This window comes from Microdochium trichocladiopsis (genome assembly GCF_020744255.1).
Source record: "Microdochium trichocladiopsis strain MPI-CAGE-CH-0230 chromosome Unknown B0I36scaffold_3, whole genome shotgun sequence".
In the NCBI taxonomy this organism is placed as follows: Eukaryota; Fungi; Ascomycota; class Sordariomycetes; order Xylariales; family Microdochiaceae; genus Microdochium; species Microdochium trichocladiopsis.
In genome coordinates, this window is record NW_025763546.1 from 753,174 (window position 1) to 768,738 (window position 15,565).

Consider the following 15,565-nt stretch of genomic DNA (forward strand, 5'->3'; position numbering starts at 1 on the left):
AACAAGCTCCGAGGTCCAGCATCAGCCGCACGTGGTGGTGGAACTGGCATTCAAAGTTTAGAGTCTCGTCAATGCCATACGTACGTACACTTATGCCCCAAAACAGCAAGAAGGTTCCGCCATGAGCTAGTCATGCACCTGTGACAAGAGCCCTACAAGGTCACCGAAGGGCCCCCACAAGTTTGCGACGGCAAGCCGGAGTCATGGCTGCCATTTTCTCCGAGATTCATACAATTCCGAGTCATTCAGACATGCTATGCTGTACAGTACAATAAAAACAGGACAAAACACGCTCAAAGGTTCATTGCGCCAAGTACCCAGGCCTATTCCGCGCGGATCCAATCATGAGCTGTAAGCTGGTGGCTGGTCGAAAGGGTTGTTACTGCCCTTGTTGTCTGTCCCCGCCGCATGTGACGGGCCCGGGGGCGCCGGAGCCGAAGCCTGCCCCTGCTGCCCACCAAGGACCCTCTCGAAAATCTGCTCGCGGGCCTTTTGCAGTTGGTTCCGAGCTGTCAGCAGCGCATCCCACCGCTGTTGCATCTCATGTTGTGCCGCCGTCGACCGCTCCCGGGCCGCGTCAATCTGCTGCTCACAGGCCGCGACGGCGCGCTGCAGCTGCGTCCGCGAGTTCTTGATCTTGTCGTGGAACGCCATGTCGGTAAAGATGTTGTCAAAGAAGACGTCGCTCATGATGTTGCCGTGATCGATGCCCACCGACGGCAGGTCTTTGACGTGTGGGCTCAAGCGCTGGGCCTGGGTGGTGAGCATCTCGGCGCGGTGGATGCTGTTCTGCGCCTTGCTGAGGGCATTGCGCTCCATCATGTCCGACATGGTCCCGCCGCCAAACATGTCCATCCGGCTGTGCGACAGCGCCTCCTCGATGTAGGCTGCCGCCTGCCGCAACGCGTTCCAGGCGTCGTTGAGCATGTTGAACACCTGCTCGCAGTTCTTGGCTTCCAGGCTTGCCTGATGGTGCGCCTGGCTCGCGGCTTCGGCCGACTTCTCCAGCGAGTCCTCCTCGGGGAAATCGGGCGTCGTGCCCTGGAAGATGCCCTGGTACAGACTGTCCAGGTCTAGTTGGGCTTGCTTGTGCGCTTGCGTCTGGTTTTCCAGGCCCGACTTGATCTGGTTCCCATCGGCAATCATGCTCTCAATGGTGTTTTTCTGGTCCGTCTGCTGCTGCAGCTTTTGGAGGACCTGGTCATGGGGTGATTAAGCTCGTCAGTACACTGCAAAAGTGCTGGTGGCCAAGAGTCTCGGGAACGTACATCAAAATACTCCTTCTCCTCCTTGGCCGCCTTGGCCGCAAACTTGTCCGTCTTGCCACCGACGCGGTATGCGAACCGCTTCATGACCGAGTCGCGGTAGTTCTCGTGCTCCTTGAGCTCCTTCTTGCGCGCGAGCTCGAGCTTCTTGAGCTCCGCGTTGACGCGCTTGAGCTCGGCCTGCATGTCTGCCTAGTAGCGCTGCTGCTGCTCGAGGGCCGATGGCGCGTGGTCATTGCTGCGCAGGATATTGAGCAGCTCTGCGTTGCGCGAGGCCGCAGCCTTGATCTGGTCGGCGGTGGTGCTGGTCATGACAGAGGTTGGTAGATCTTTGGGTCCTGGTGGCGCGGTGTGATGGTTGAGGTCTGGGTGGGTTGCTACTTCTGCTGCAAGCAAGGTTTACAGGGGCGTGAGTGATGAGCAGAGCATCAAGTCTAGTGTCGAGAGGCACTCGTGAAGGGAGGCGTCTTATATTCACCGTCTTGTCTTACAGCTCTTGCCAGCGCCTGTGTTTCCGTACTAGAAATGCACTTTGCGCCAACATTGGTGATCCCGGCAGATCTTCTACACAGCCCCCCAAGGCTGCCCCCGGGGCGAACTAAGCCTCGCGCCCTCAAGCTGTATTGTAGCCCCGGAAGAACTCACGGTCATCTTGGGAGTCTTGGCTGACAGGCATATCTCTGCCGGCCCCAGCTGAGTGGTCATTCCGCTCCCCGCCAGATAGGGCTGTGATGCCCAGGTGCGAGGATGATGATCCCAGTGCCTGCACTTGTCCCCTGCCTGCAGCGGTGGGGATGATGTCACACCCTGGAGAGGGAGCCCCGCGCTCACGCGGGAGGCAGCCGACGACAGCTCATCGCTCGTTGCACACATTCACTCCCAGCTACGTCGAATGGAAAGTCCCTTGGCAAGTCGCTTTCCTCGCATTTCGGTTCGAGTGCGCGTGTTAATCCCAGGTAGTGCACTCCAGATCATAAGGTGTAGCCTCGTATGGTAGTGTCATCTTGTGCTCCAGCAGCCAACCTTAGGCCGCCAGGCTCTGGAGTGCTCCACTGTAGAGCCCACAGCGTGAAAGTCTCACGATGCATCAACCCTCCCCAGAGGCCCTGGCCCGCCACTGCTCCAGCCACAAAGAAAGTTCCACGGAGCCCTACGAGCTGCCCCGGTCAACACACAGTGACTTCGAGCCCTCGCGAGCTTGAGAGTCGCCTTTGACGACACTCACCTACCTCATGGCCGACCACCAGCTCGTTCTGCTCCGCAGGCAGTACCGCCAACTTTTCGAGCCAGACTTTATCTCATGGCCGCCTCTCGCCCTCCTCCGCAACGACGACGTCCAGGCCTGGCTATATCGCCACCTCTTTGATTCCACGCGCAATGACTTTCTCCCCCCCGACCAGTACCAGCTCTGCGTGCTCAATGTCTTGGTGCAGAGGATAGCGAAAGCCACTGGAAACAGTTCAGTACGTGTCTTTCCAGGAACAGCTGTGCCATAGATATATTGCAAAACAACAACATCTTTGCATTACAATTTAAACGTAGGCCCGACTGCTCATTCACAAACAGGCCGTCCACCGCCGTCTCACAAGCCATCTCGAGCACCTCAAGTCTATCCAGGAAGACAGCACAACCCGGTCATCTCAACACATAGAAGCATACATCACATTCACTTGTCTCCACGCCCGAGACAGCACCTCTGATCCGGAAATCGCAAATGATCAGGACCCCACAATCACCCTCCTCGAACGGCGCAGCCTCGTCGTCGGTTCCAAGATCACAGGCTTCCGCACCTGGGAAGGCTGCATGCACCTCGCGACTTACCTTCTCACCAGCAGAGGCCAACAGCATATCCGCGGGAAGCGGGTGCTCGAACTCGGTGCTGGTACGGGGTTTCTGTCAATCCTGTGCGCAAAGTTTCTTGGGGCTAGGCATGTGCTGAGCACTGACGGGGACGGCGACGTTATTGAGGCGTTGCGGGAGAATGTCGATCTGAACAGTGCTGGCGATGGGGAGAGTGCGGATGCCGAACACGATTGTCGGCTGCCTGTTGATGCAAGGGTCCTCTGGTGGGGAGAAGGACTTGGCGGGATGTGGGTGCAGGAGGAGTTCCAGCGAGAGCCATTTGATGTGGTTCTCGGGGCAGACATCGTGAGTATTTCCCTGAGAACAAATGATTCTTGGATAAGCTTGGCTAATGGCTGGTCGGCCAAAGACGTATGACAAGGATGCGGTCGTGCTCCTTGCTTTCACGCTGAATGAGCTGCTCAAGCTGCAGCCCCAACTTGAAGTTATCATTGCTGGGGTCGTTCGGCGAGCAGACTCGTTCGAGCTGTTCTTGTCAGAGTGCAGTATGTTTGCTTGTTGGCTAGCTAGAAGATATCTACACGCATTGGTGCAAAACTAACTCCGCATCATAGACCGATTCGGTTTCACGACCACAGAAGTCCGCTTCGAGGCAAAGCCCATGCGCGAGCAAAAGGCACTGTTTTATGCAGCAGCCATGCCGCTCAAGATACTATCCATCTGCGGACCAGCAGTGGATTCGGCCCTTTGAACGGTTGGAGACAAGCTCTGGCCACTGATTCGTGGCATGCAACGCAAGGACAGCCTAGTTCACATCCTTTGGTGCATCCCACCTCAGCCCAAACAATCTGAACGGTCCGAACCCCGAGTACACCGGGGCGTGGCTGGCAAGATCCATATCCGCGTGCCCGGTATGCTGAAACCCACACTTGCCGGATAGGAAAGGCTCGAGCTGTGGCTCACATGAAACGAACAATGGCCGACCGTCACCAGATGTTTCCCTCGCTTTGTTCTGGCAAAGCGTTATAAGACTCGTTCCGATGCCACGGCCACGGTGCGAGGGCGTGACCCAGATGTGCGTGAGTCCTGTGGCGGATACAGAAGTCAGCGACGACGGCACAGTCCGCAACCCTATTGTTCTCAAAGGCAGGCGAAAGCCTGGGCATTTACTCGCGCCCAGGGGAGGAGGGTATTGTATGGAATCAGGGTCTTTGAACAATATTGGGGGTCGAAGTTTGAGATAGACTCACGAAGATGCTCAACATTCGCAAGTGCACTCTGCTCGTCGACGTTCTTCACCGTCTCCATCACCATCCTGTATACCTCGGGCACCATGCCGCCTGGAACCTCTCCTGCACTTGCTGCAACCTTGTCCTCGCTCTCTGTCCCGCCCGCATCACCGCTCCCGTCCGTGCGACTTGATGGGTCGGATTTCGTCAAGAATAAATGCCCGACAGCAACACCACTTTCGTCCTCGACAACTTTCCACCCATTGTTGTTTGGGTCGCGCCCTCGCAAGGCTGCGGTGTAGTGCGCCTTCTGGACGTTGAAGGCCGGCCAGTCCTTGTACAGGAGCCTGTTGACGGCGAGACTGAGCTTCGAGGCGCAAAGGAATTCTGCTATTTCTGGGACATCGGCGGGAAGGATGGGATGTGCGGAGTAGCCCTGGGTTAGAGACACTACCGCTGGTGGTGGTGGAAGAGACATATCTGCCATCTCTGGTGATGGTCCTGGATGGTTTCAATGTGCGCACTAGGGCATTAGGCGGCGACGGCAGAATGTAAGTGAGACAAAGATGGCGGATGCCTCTTTATAGCACGTCCATGTCTACACAGTGAACCAGGCACCAAGTTATTGGGCCCGTCGTGGCAGGCCTGCGATGAAATTCTTGTCTCAATTTGGGGTGGTGGCCTTCCATATTGGCTGCCTTGAGACGGGACGCATAGAGATCTCTCCACTTGATAGGTGATCGGAGTGCCAAGGGACAAGGCTGCAGTATTCAGCGCCGCTGCCGCCCGCGGAGAATATCGCGGCCCAATACCGGAGCCCACTAAATTTAAACTATGACGCCATTTATCTTGACATAAACTGGTGTTGCCTAAGTTGTGTGCTGACGACGGGGGACTGGCTGGGTCGAACCAGCCTGGCATTCTCATCTGATTGTTGGCCACCACGTTGCCAATGAGTGCCAACAGATGTGGTGTCGAATTCTGTCTGAGATGACAAAGTTTCGAAAAGCCTGACAGCATTGTGCTTCGGCACTCAATGCATTGTGTGTGTTTTCCTCTAGCCATGCACGTTGGGACCCTCGACACTCGCGTATCTCTGCTTGTCTGTGCCATTGAGGCTTCTCACCTACTGATGTCAGAATCCTCGGGAAATTTACGTGTCTGTTGCAGGTGCACAATCTAAGACTCTGAGGGGTCTGGGAACCAAGGAATGGTGCCTCAATTAGAGACAACCGGAGGGATCAGAGGTCAAGGCTAGACTTTTGTGACGGCAATCCAACAATTTAGAGCTGGGTACATTGCAGAGATGGATGTGCGCTTGTACGATGCAACGAACAGTTAGCAGTCCAATGTCTGCGAGCTAATCTTGGTTTTGAGGGCTCTCTAGATCTGGCAGAGCTGCGATCTCGGAGATGTTGTTGCGATGCGGGGGATGCGTGCATGCATGCCTGCGTGTCAACCACCAGTCCCCGGTTGCAACACATCGCTTCATGAAATACGCCACGACTCCGCCTTGATATTCAAACCAAGTATCCAACGAGACCAAGGACAACCTTGGGACTGTGAGAAACGAAATACAATAAAATTAGTTGCCAGCAACCGGATTTACCACACCAAGGACCACCATGGCCGACCCCTCCAGCGCCCCGCGGGTCATCAACATCGGCCTCATCGGCTGCGGCGAGGTCGCCCAAGTCATCCACATCCCAACCTTGCTCTACATGCGCAGCCACTTCCGCATCACCTACCTCTGCGACGTCTCCCCCGCGGCGTTGGAGCACTACGCCGCCTCTATCCCCACCACCACCAAGAGCCAGTCCCCCGTAAAGACGACGCGCGACCCGGCCGAGCTCTGCGCGAGCCCCGAGGTCGACGCGGTGCTGGTCGCCAGCTCGGACGAGTACCACGCGGACCACGCCATCGCGGCGCTCCGGCAGGGCAAGCACGTGCTGGTCGAGAAGCCGCTCGCGCTGTGCCGGAGGGATGTCGAGGCCATTATCCGCGCCGAGGAGGAGGAGATTGCTCGGGGTGGCGGCAAGGGGAGGGTGATGGTCGGGTATATGCGGCGGTATGCGGCCGTCTTTGAGGACGCGGTCAGGGAGATTGGAGGGCTAGATAGGATCTTGTACGCGAGGGTTCGAGGTAAGTCTTTTTTTTTTAATCAGAGTGTTTTTCTTCTTCTTTTCTTTCTTGTTGGACGGGTCCTAGAAACACTTCTTTTGTCGGATGTGTGTGTGTGTGTGTGTGTGTGGATGTGCGTGTGGATGTGCGACGATTTCCCATTGCTGACATATTCTGGACGCTTCGTTGGGGACAGACATCATCGGCCCCAACTCGACATTCGTCGCGCAGTCGGCCACCTTCCCGCGCAAGTTCACCGACTTGTCCGCCGGGGACGTGGCTGACAAGAACGCCCGCGCCCTGGAGCAGGTCCGCACGGCGCTCGAGGCCGAGTGCGGCGTCGCCGTGACCGACGAGTCGACACGGATGTGGCGCGTGCTCGGCGGGCTCGGCTCGCACGACTTGTCCCTCATGCGGGAGGCGCTGGGGATGCCGGAGCGCGTGATCGGGGCGGCGCTGGGGCTGCCTGTCTGGAAGTAAGGTTCACCTTTTCCTTTTTTTGCATTTCCTGATCTTCTTTAAGCATGTGATGATGATGATGAGAATGATAAGTTCGGCAAGGTTTCTCGCTGCATCTGTTACAATGGGGGTTCTGGGAAAAAGCTGCTACTGTTGCACTGCACCGACACTCTCGCTAACCGCCTCTGGGACATTGTTCCGAAAAAAACAGCGTGCTCTTCAAACACGCCTCGGGCTACACAATCTCGTACGAGTCCGGGCTCATCAACGTCCCGCAGTTCGACGCCCACCTGGAGGTCTACAGCGCCGACAAGATTGTCCGCGTGCAGTACGACACGCCGTACGTCAAGGCGCTGCCCGTGACGCTGCACATCACCGAGAACGGCGGGGATGGCGTTCTGAGGCAGACGAGTATCCGCAAGACGTACGAGGACCCGTACACCCTCGAGCTCAGAGAGTTTTGGCAGTTTGTGGTCGAGGGCAAGGAGGTCAAGACCACGGCGCGCGATGCGCTGCAGGACTTGCAGCTGTTTGGCATGATTATGCAGTATGGGAACGGAGGGCGGTGAATTGGGTCGAGGGCGTGCGTGGGAGTAAGTGAGCAGAGAAAGATAGATAGGTAGATGGCAGTGGTGATGGTACATACGGGTGGGGGAGAAGGTGATGGACGTGTCGGGCAAAGACTAGATAGAGCACAAAGACGGCATGTGAAACCAGAGGGCGAATTTGGGCAATTGTGACAATGGGCAAACAAGAGCTGAAGAAGTTTCAGCTTCACTTCGGGGTTTCCCGTCGTCGGATGTGGAAACTGCAGCAAACACGGGAGACGCACCACAACAATGTTTATGGTTCAAATGCCATGCAACGATAGCTGGCGAGCTCTCCAACTATCATGGGAATCATGATTTTGAGGAGGCAAGCATGAGTACCTATGACGGACGCAGGATGATAAGTCATCGGAGCGAAAAGACGAAAATGGAGAGCGTCGTCGTATCGGGTCCTATCAACGTTCTCCACGACCACGATGAACATACGGGGTTGCCCGCTTTCCCTAAATATGCGGCCCCTGAACCCGGCCCGCCTCCCGGAGTCACGTCACAGGGGGCTCCACCACGGCACGGGGAGGGGGGGTGAGACGATGCGGACTCCGGCGTTGGGGAAGCCCGGCTCGGGCGTCGTCCTGGTAGCGCCGCCGTCGTCCCACTGGAGCTGAGCTGTGCTGTGTTGTGCCTACAGGCTGACCGCCCCTTCTTCGCATCCATCTGAATTGGCTCTTTTATGCGACTTGGGACGGAAAGTTGAGACGAAAACTTTTGGGGCAGTTCATCGACGTCCAGGGGTCTTTTGCAGTACAATCCGTTGCTGCATTGCATGCATGGCCGTCTTGGGGATAGTGCGCAGCTGTTCAAGAATCTACACAGATTTGGGAGATCTCCTGCATGACAGTCCCTTGCTGCATTGCATTCATGCCCTCTTGGGATAAGTTAGTGCGCAAAGCCGTGCAAGGTTTGTTGAGGAGATATTTTGTATTTCATGTCGCGTTCATTACAATCAAAGGTGTATCCTTGCACCAGATCGCTGTTCGCCAATGGTAACACAGACAGAACACACACACACAAAGACCTGCCCACCGCCCCAAAAGCAATGATACCCACTACGAAAGTTGATCGTCAAAGGTTGTCTCACACGCAACAGCGCATGTGAATGAGAGTGCGCGTGGTGGCGTGGGTGTGCTGCAACAAGAGAGCCCACCGATCCAATTTCATTGTTTTCCCTCGTCCTTAGAAACGTAGCTCGCCCTGGACGTCGACGAACTGCGCCATGATCTGCTCGGCCCTCTTTGCGCTCCGCGGCTCAAACCCACAGGGGAAAGGCTTGGTCTCGAGGATGACGTGCGCGTTGGTCGCCTCGGTGTCGAACTCGATGAGCTCCCCGGTCAGCGGGCACTTCTTGCGATACAGGTTGAACCCCCACAGCACGGCCGCGCCGGTGACAAACATCTCGTCATCGACAATGTGCTGGCCGAGACAGGTGCGCCGGCCGAAGCCGAAGGTGTGCATGCCGACACCCTCGCGGAAGTTGGGATAGCGCGACAGCGGCTCCATGTAGGTCGGCCAGCTCTTCTCCAGGTAGCGTTCCGGGTGGTAGTTCTCAGGGTCTGGGTACATTTCCGGGACGCGGTTGATGTTCCTAGGAAGGGAAAAGTGTCAGTGAAGTCCAAACTCGTGACGTGATAACGAGTTGATGCCAGACTTACCACTCCACGGCAAGGATGATGGTACCCTTCTTGACAAGCTCCCCACGCCACATGTTGTCTTCTTCGCATTGGTGAGGCACGCCTGCCATGGGTCAGCTAGAATTCATCAAGAAACTGAACCAGGTCAATCTTACCAAGGGGTGTTCCAGATCGCCAGCGGAGAGCCTCCTTCAGACAAGCCCGGACGGTTGGGAGGTTGGGAGAGTCAGCCGTGGTCGGCATGCGGTCACCACAGACACGGTCAATCTCCTCCTGCGCCTTCTTCTGCCACTCCGGGTTGAGCTCCATAGCCATGAAGAAGAACTGCATGGGCCCGCAGATGGTGATGACACCCACGAGGTTCTGGAAGCCGAGCATGCAGCTGGCAAAGATCTCGTCCTTGAGCTCCTCGACCAGCTCTACGTTGCCCTGCTTCTGCAGGCCGCTGAAGTAGCGGTGGCACCAGGTCGTCTCGGGGAGGTCGCCCTGAAGGTACCGCTTCTTGGCAACTTTGTAGCAGTTCAGCCACCAAGCACGCTGCGTATCTTCGCGCTCGCGCTCGTACTTTCGCCACGGGTTCAGAGCGTGGGGGATCTTCCACAAGGGCTCCAACACGTTGACCATCGGGCCCGAGATCGACATCTGGTCCAGAGTCCGGTCGGCACTGTACCCGCTGTAGTTGCCTTGCGTGGCGTCGTCCCAAGCGAGGCGACCCATGATTCGGCCCGAGTGCTCCCGAATATACGAGTGAAACTTTGCAGGGTCCATGAGCAGCACCGCAAGGAAGCGCTTCGTCTCTCTCTCGATGGCGCCAAAGAAGTGCTGCCTGTGGAAGTCGGCCATGGCGGCGTGCACCCACTTGCGCTGCCGCATCCAAGTGTCTGTCACGGGGATATGTCAGAAAACCGGCTCATGCAAGCGCGAAACGCTTGAACGGGGAGAGAAGCAATTTTACCATGACGATCCATCAGAGCCAGATAGGCAGGGCCAGACTTGTGGTCGTAGAGCGCCCGGACCTGGGCTCGGCCAGAGTAGATGTGGCCCCTCTTGACAAGAATCTCCTCGGCAATCTTGATATCCGAGATGACGATGAACTCCTGCCCCATCATACTGGTCCGGTAGACAGGCCCGTACTGGTCTGCCCACCTCTTCAGGTCTTTCCAGAAGCCATGTCGGTTGATGTCGTGAACGCGGCCCACGACAGGAAATTGCGTCGGTCCCGGGAACACCTTCTTTGGCGCAAGGGCCCTCTTTCTCCACGACAGGATCTGTCCGATGGCCGAGAACAACAGACTCGGCACGGCCAAGTAGAATATGATGATACGGAGGCCCTCCATTGTTGCTGGGTGTGAGTTCTCGCACTTGACTCCAGGTACAAGTGGTAAAGAAGATTGGTATCATAAAATGAACCCTGATGAGAAGACAAAGGGAGGAACGAGCTACGGCATGAGGCAGACTGACGCTTATATGGAGATCCTGACAACAACCAGAGGGGCCCACGCCTTGAGTAGCAGGCGATAGACCGAAGCCTGGCCGATGGCAGGCATCGGCAGGGGCAAGCCTGACATTTGCGCCAAGGTTGGCATCCTGGTAGGCCGTCCGGACTTCGTGACCTCGCGCACACCGGATGTGCAATCGTCCTGGAGACGGTGCCATGAGGCTAGTCTGGAAAGGGTGCTACGACATGGTGACCATGTAAGTCGGGTTGGCTGACGGAGCCGCCGCGAAACGACGTGGCACAATCACTACCTTTCCGTTGGTCAAGGACTAAGGCAAAGTGTCGTCGTCCCTTTGAGCTATCGAACCCCCTTTTGGTGCTTGCCTGCAAAGAGGGCCTCTCCCGCCAAATCCGGCCAGCAAACGTAGGGCATCACCGACACTCCGCATCAAGGCATGCTGCTCCAGAGGGGACTGCTTCCGACGACTGTGTTCGCGCCATGCAGGACATGAGGCTGCTGAAGTGTGCCGATGCCCGGCATATGTGCTGCAATAAAGGGTCATGTTGTGCTGGCGTGGCGTGGCCGAATTGCCGGCAGGGGGGCGCCGCTCCCGTTCATCTAGTCCGTGGGGAAGTCCGGAGGCGGCGCCACAATCGCTCCTCGGATTGCACCTCACCGGCAGGGCAAGGCGCCTGGATCATTTTCTAGTTCTGGACACATTGTTCAATCAATCATGCAACAATGGCGGGGGGAGATGCTGGATCACTGCTTGGCAGGGGCGAGCTGAACGAAGGTTGTGAGCCACCTTCTATTGCATGCTGCGCCCTTGAACGCAGGGTAATACCAGCCAGTAGTAAACGAGTCGCTTCGCTTAACCTGTTGCAGAGCGCCTCTCAGAACAGCTGATTCCAAGGCACAAGCATCCTTTGTGGTTGCCATTCCTGGTTGTTGCCGTCCCAGCCGTGACAAACCTTGTTGATGCATGGTACTGTTTCGGCGGCCGAAGGTCCCCTGTAAGAATTAGCTCCGTTCTGACAAATTGAACATGTCGAGGTTTCCCCTCCGAGACAACTCTTTCATTCCTCTTGAAGTGTGCAACAGGGGAAAGAGAAGTTCTTGTTTGTCCGCCGATACAGTGGAAAAAAAGAGTCACCGGAAACAGACGGATGCCACAGAGATTGTCAACCACACTCAATGGGGCCTGAAACCGTCGTCGTGCAGATGGACGTCCACGGACCACCCGCCGGTGCAAGTCTGTGCGCATGTTGAAGATAGAGAGCGGGTCGTCCCATGCTGGCCTGTACACAGAACAGATCCGGGGAAGCTGGGTAAAAGGCATGGGCGGCAATCAATCAAGTGTGAGACATGGAGTCTGGAGCAAGCAGATCACACCTCAAATGGTTTAGCATGCAGCAACGCTCGATTGCGATGTCGGCCAGATTGGCTCGTGCTCAGAAATTGCAAAGAAACGCAGCGTCCATGAGCGGCTGCCCGTCTTTGTGGAGCATCTTGGGAAAGAATAATGTTTGGGTCAGCAAGCTTGAGGCCAAAAGGGGCGCCGCTGTGTGCTTCGTTCCCGGGCCTGACACCGGCAACACAGCCCATGTTTGTGCTCTGAGAGATAGGCGCTGCGGTCTTTTTGCTCACCTTGTCGGTCAGCGTGCCGGCCTCCGTCCCGTTGTTGAACCACAAGTCGATTTGTCCAGGGACTTGAATGATCTTCAGGGACGGATCCATGTCCGTCACCCATCGCCCCAAGATGATCAAATGGTAGCAATGCAAGCAATAAGATGTGCTATCAAGGAGAACCATCTTTGACAGCTGCAGGACTGCATATCTCTCATGGTCGAGAAACTTCGAGAACAGAGATTGCAGAGCGGTATAACGGCAAGAGTATTTACAGGGCATTGGGAAGGGAGCTTCGCAGTTGGGTACCAGTGCCTCTGTTTGGACTCAGTCAATTTTGGCAGAGATGATACCGGCAACCTCCGCCCTTGCCAGCTCGGCATCCGTCCCGCAGCGATACACAAATTCCTCGGTTGCAAGCGACAAGACACCGAGCGCTGCTCAATACCGACCTCGCGATTGCTCTGCTTATCTATTGTCCACCCCCTCCTACCAACCAGAGATAGCCTGGGCAGATAAACGTGTTTTTGGTGCAGCTAGACGAATGGGGGATGCCACTAAAAGCCCCTAGTGCGAGCCACCCACGTCAACTTGCCCCAGCCGCTGAGAAACCAGCAAATCTGCCGTGAATACTCGCGTTCCCAGCACGTGGGTTGTTTGTGGAAGTGGCCGATATTCATCAGTGCCCAAGACCAAGCTGGCGCTGCGTAAGGAATCTGCGCGCAACGTAGGCTTGGTTACCGCCATCATGTCTAAGAACAACTGTTGGAAGTGGGCGTTATGCTCATCAAGACAACATCTCCAAAGTCTGCCAAGACTACATAAGCGAGATGATCGACAAGCGAGGGCGGAGTTCTTCCGCCCCAAAACTCGTGGAGAGGGGAAAGCTTGACAGCCACCCCTGTTCGAAGTGGATTCCCCCGCAAATGTCTTCCCCAGACAGGCCAACTTATTCGATGATGTCGACGTGTCGCGAGCTGAAGATCGGCAGTTTAAATAGTACCTATAGAAGAGGGGAAATGGCAGGGACCAGGATCGTCATTGATCGTCTGACGTAGATATCGCTGTCGACGTTTCCTTTTTCTCAGCGTCTGTACGACAAGACTACCTGCAACAACAACAAACTCTTGTTTTGTTTCCTATCTCGACAGATATTCACACGCCACGAGACAATCATGACACCTCAGGAGGGAACCAATGGGGAGAAACTGCCCGTGGCGGATCATTTTGAATCTGCCAGAGCTCCTCGCCATGGTCGGCATGACGGCATCCGAGGGGCAGATGGCCCGACAATAAGCCCTGAAACAACAATTGAGTCCTTCAAACATATTGACGAGAAGAAGGTGCTCCGAAAGGTAAGATAGAGGTGCCTGGTATTCCACAGTACTGGCTACTCTGTCTTCTTTATTTTCCTTGCTTTGTCCTTTCTTTTCGCCCTCTCCCAAGGACAAGCCGGGCCGGTAAGCGAGCCAGAAACTGACCCAAACACTGCTACTAGATGGACCTCCGTCTCGTCCCCATACTCGCGCTACTGTACCTCATGTCGTTCCTGGACCGTGGAAACATTGGCAACGCCAACATCCAGGGCTTGTCTGAAGATCTCGGACTCGCAGGATGGCAGTATAACTGGTGCCTCACCGTCTTCTTCTTTTTCTATTGCTTGTTCGAATTGCCTTCGAACCTACTCCTCAAAAAGCTCCGCCCCAGTCGCTGGCTCCCTTCGATCATGGTCGCATGGGGCATCGTCATGACGTTGATGGGCATTGTGCGGGACTTTAAGGGTTTGCTGATTGCCCGGATCTTTCTGGGTATCACGGAGGCGGGACTGTTCCCGGGTTGCGCGGTGCGTCGTACCTGCCCCCAGTCCTGTGACTTGCATCTCTCTCCAGCGAATGGTACTGATGGCCGAGCGTGATATATATAGTACTACTTGACAATGTGGTACTGCCGCCACGAGATCCAGCTCCGCCAGGCATTGTTCTTTTCGGCCGCCTCCATTGCCGGTGCCTTCAGTGGTCTCCTGGCATTCGGCATTGCCAAAATGCAAGGTGTGGGCGGTCTCGAAGGTTGGCGGTGGATCTTCATCCTCGAAGGCATTCTCACTGTGAGCCAGCATCAAACACTTGCAACACACCAGATTGACTGTTATTCGAGAATGTGGCTAATATGAGGCTTCGCCACGGCAACTAGATCCTCGTCGCGATCATGGCATTCTTCGTCATGCATGACTTCCCAGAGACAGCCACCTTCTTGACCGAGGAGGAGCGTGCGTTTGTGGTCTTCCGCCTCAAGTACCAGGGCCAACAGCAGAATGGCAAAGTCAACAACAGCAGCAACAACGAAGGCGAAGAAGTCAGGGTCAACAGGGTCGCCGAGGCCGAGGAGTTCCAGTGGAAGTACGTCTGGGACGCCTTCAAGGACTGGCAGATCTGGGCCTCCATCATCGTCTATTGGGGTGTAAGTCCTCGACACCTGTCCTTCTTCTCTCCCCCATATCAGAGCAATACTCGCCTCGTGACAGTGACACTGTGAGCCACCAAGAAAACTCTTTGCTGACGAAAAGCCTGGGATATATCAAATAGATCGTCTGCCCCCTCTACGGCATCAGCCTTTTCCTCCCCACCATCATCCTCCAGCTCGGCTACACCTCGAGCACCGCCCAGCTGCTCACCGTGCCGATCTACATCACCGCCGCCATCATTGCCGTCATCGTCGCGTGGTTCTCTGACCGCGTCGGCAAGCGCAGCCCTTTTATCATCGGGTTCTTGTGTACCATGCTTGTCGGGTTTGCCATGTGGGTTCTTCCTCATATTATTCTTTCACTGACGCTTTGCTGCCGTTTCCCTGTGCGATCTTAGTGAGCTTGTTTCATTTTTACTTCTTCTTCGTGCTGACCTTTTTTTTGCTTCTGCCCGAAACAGGTGTATCGCCTCTTCAACGCCGGGTGTCGTGTACGCGGGCGTCTTCATTGCTGCATGCTCAATCTACCCTGCCTTCCCAGGCGTGATCACATGGCTGTCAAACAACCTCGCGGGGAGCTACAAGCGGAGTGCGGGCATGGCCATCCAGATTGGCGTCGGCAACTTGGGCGGTGCGATGGCGTCGAACTTTTACCGCGCGACTGACAAGCCAAGGTACATCCTCGGTCACGCTCTCGAGATCGGCTTCATCTGCGCCGGCATCATCTCGGCGTCGGTCATGGTGGTGGCATACACTGGCATCAACAAGAAACGGGCAAAGCGTCTGGCAGAGGGAGCCGGCAATGAGCTCTCCTCAGCTGAGTTATCGGAGAAGGGCGATCGTGCCGTCACTTTCAGGTATTACTACTGAAGATTGACTTTTGAGTAGGAGATGACTACGGAGTAAGAATACGACTACGAAAGTCAT

General features: G+C 56.0%; 7 protein-coding genes across 7 annotated transcripts; 4 read left to right on the top strand and 3 right to left on the bottom strand.

The window, feature by feature from the left end:
• Window positions 1–342: 342 nt before the first annotated feature.
• On the bottom strand, window positions 343–1,451 carry B0I36DRAFT_346657 (uncharacterized protein; the record flags this gene model as incomplete). The annotated part of the gene is made up of 2 exons (XM_046156481.1): window positions 343–1,197; window positions 1,269–1,451. The coding sequence occupies 2 exons, from the start codon at window positions 1,449–1,451 to the stop codon at window positions 343–345; spliced, it is 1,038 nt and encodes a 345-aa protein (XP_046014860.1).
• A 929-nt stretch (window positions 1,452–2,380) lies between these two features.
• B0I36DRAFT_83982 (putative methyltransferase-domain-containing protein) lies at window positions 2,381–4,014 on the top strand. The gene is made up of 4 exons (XM_046163436.1): window positions 2,381–2,728; window positions 2,832–3,413; window positions 3,478–3,613; window positions 3,683–4,014. The coding sequence occupies exons 1-4, from the start codon at window positions 2,498–2,500 to the stop codon at window positions 3,817–3,819; spliced, it is 1,086 nt and encodes a 361-aa protein (XP_046014861.1). The 5' UTR covers window positions 2,381–2,497; the 3' UTR covers window positions 3,820–4,014.
• B0I36DRAFT_381631 (uncharacterized protein) lies at window positions 3,603–4,784 on the bottom strand (the record flags this gene model as incomplete). Its single annotated transcript, XM_046160875.1, has 2 exons — window positions 3,603–4,154; window positions 4,319–4,784. The coding sequence occupies 2 exons, from the start codon at window positions 4,782–4,784 to the stop codon at window positions 3,874–3,876; spliced, it is 747 nt and encodes a 248-aa protein (XP_046014862.1). The 3' UTR covers window positions 3,603–3,873.
• An 864-nt stretch (window positions 4,785–5,648) lies between these two features.
• Window positions 5,649–7,772, top strand: B0I36DRAFT_316913 (NAD binding Rossmann fold oxidoreductase). The gene is made up of 3 exons (XM_046153097.1): window positions 5,649–6,439; window positions 6,615–6,894; window positions 7,089–7,772. The coding sequence occupies exons 1-3, from the start codon at window positions 5,923–5,925 to the stop codon at window positions 7,444–7,446; spliced, it is 1,155 nt and encodes a 384-aa protein (XP_046014863.1). The 5' UTR covers window positions 5,649–5,922; the 3' UTR covers window positions 7,447–7,772.
• An 847-nt stretch (window positions 7,773–8,619) lies between these two features.
• B0I36DRAFT_84002 (cytochrome P450) lies at window positions 8,620–10,543 on the bottom strand. Its single transcript, XM_046163437.1, has 4 exons — window positions 10,069–10,543; window positions 9,269–9,994; window positions 9,135–9,216; window positions 8,620–9,067 (listed from the first exon to the last, which is right to left on the bottom strand). The coding sequence occupies exons 1-4, from the start codon at window positions 10,448–10,450 to the stop codon at window positions 8,659–8,661; spliced, it is 1,599 nt and encodes a 532-aa protein (XP_046014864.1). The 5' UTR covers window positions 10,451–10,543; the 3' UTR covers window positions 8,620–8,658.
• A 1,374-nt stretch (window positions 10,544–11,917) lies between these two features.
• B0I36DRAFT_346661 (uncharacterized protein) lies at window positions 11,918–12,370 on the top strand (the record flags this gene model as incomplete). The annotated part of the gene is made up of 1 exon (XM_046156482.1): window positions 11,918–12,370. The coding sequence occupies one exon, from the start codon at window positions 11,918–11,920 to the stop codon at window positions 12,368–12,370; it is 453 nt and encodes a 150-aa protein (XP_046014865.1).
• Window positions 12,371–13,192: 822 nt separating this feature from the next.
• B0I36DRAFT_84023 (major facilitator superfamily domain-containing protein) lies at window positions 13,193–15,557 on the top strand. The gene is made up of 6 exons (XM_046163438.1): window positions 13,193–13,533; window positions 13,677–14,021; window positions 14,103–14,282; window positions 14,369–14,635; window positions 14,761–14,972; window positions 15,100–15,557. The coding sequence occupies exons 1-6, from the start codon at window positions 13,354–13,356 to the stop codon at window positions 15,506–15,508; spliced, it is 1,593 nt and encodes a 530-aa protein (XP_046014866.1). The 5' UTR covers window positions 13,193–13,353; the 3' UTR covers window positions 15,509–15,557.
• Window positions 15,558–15,565: the final 8 nt, after the last annotated feature.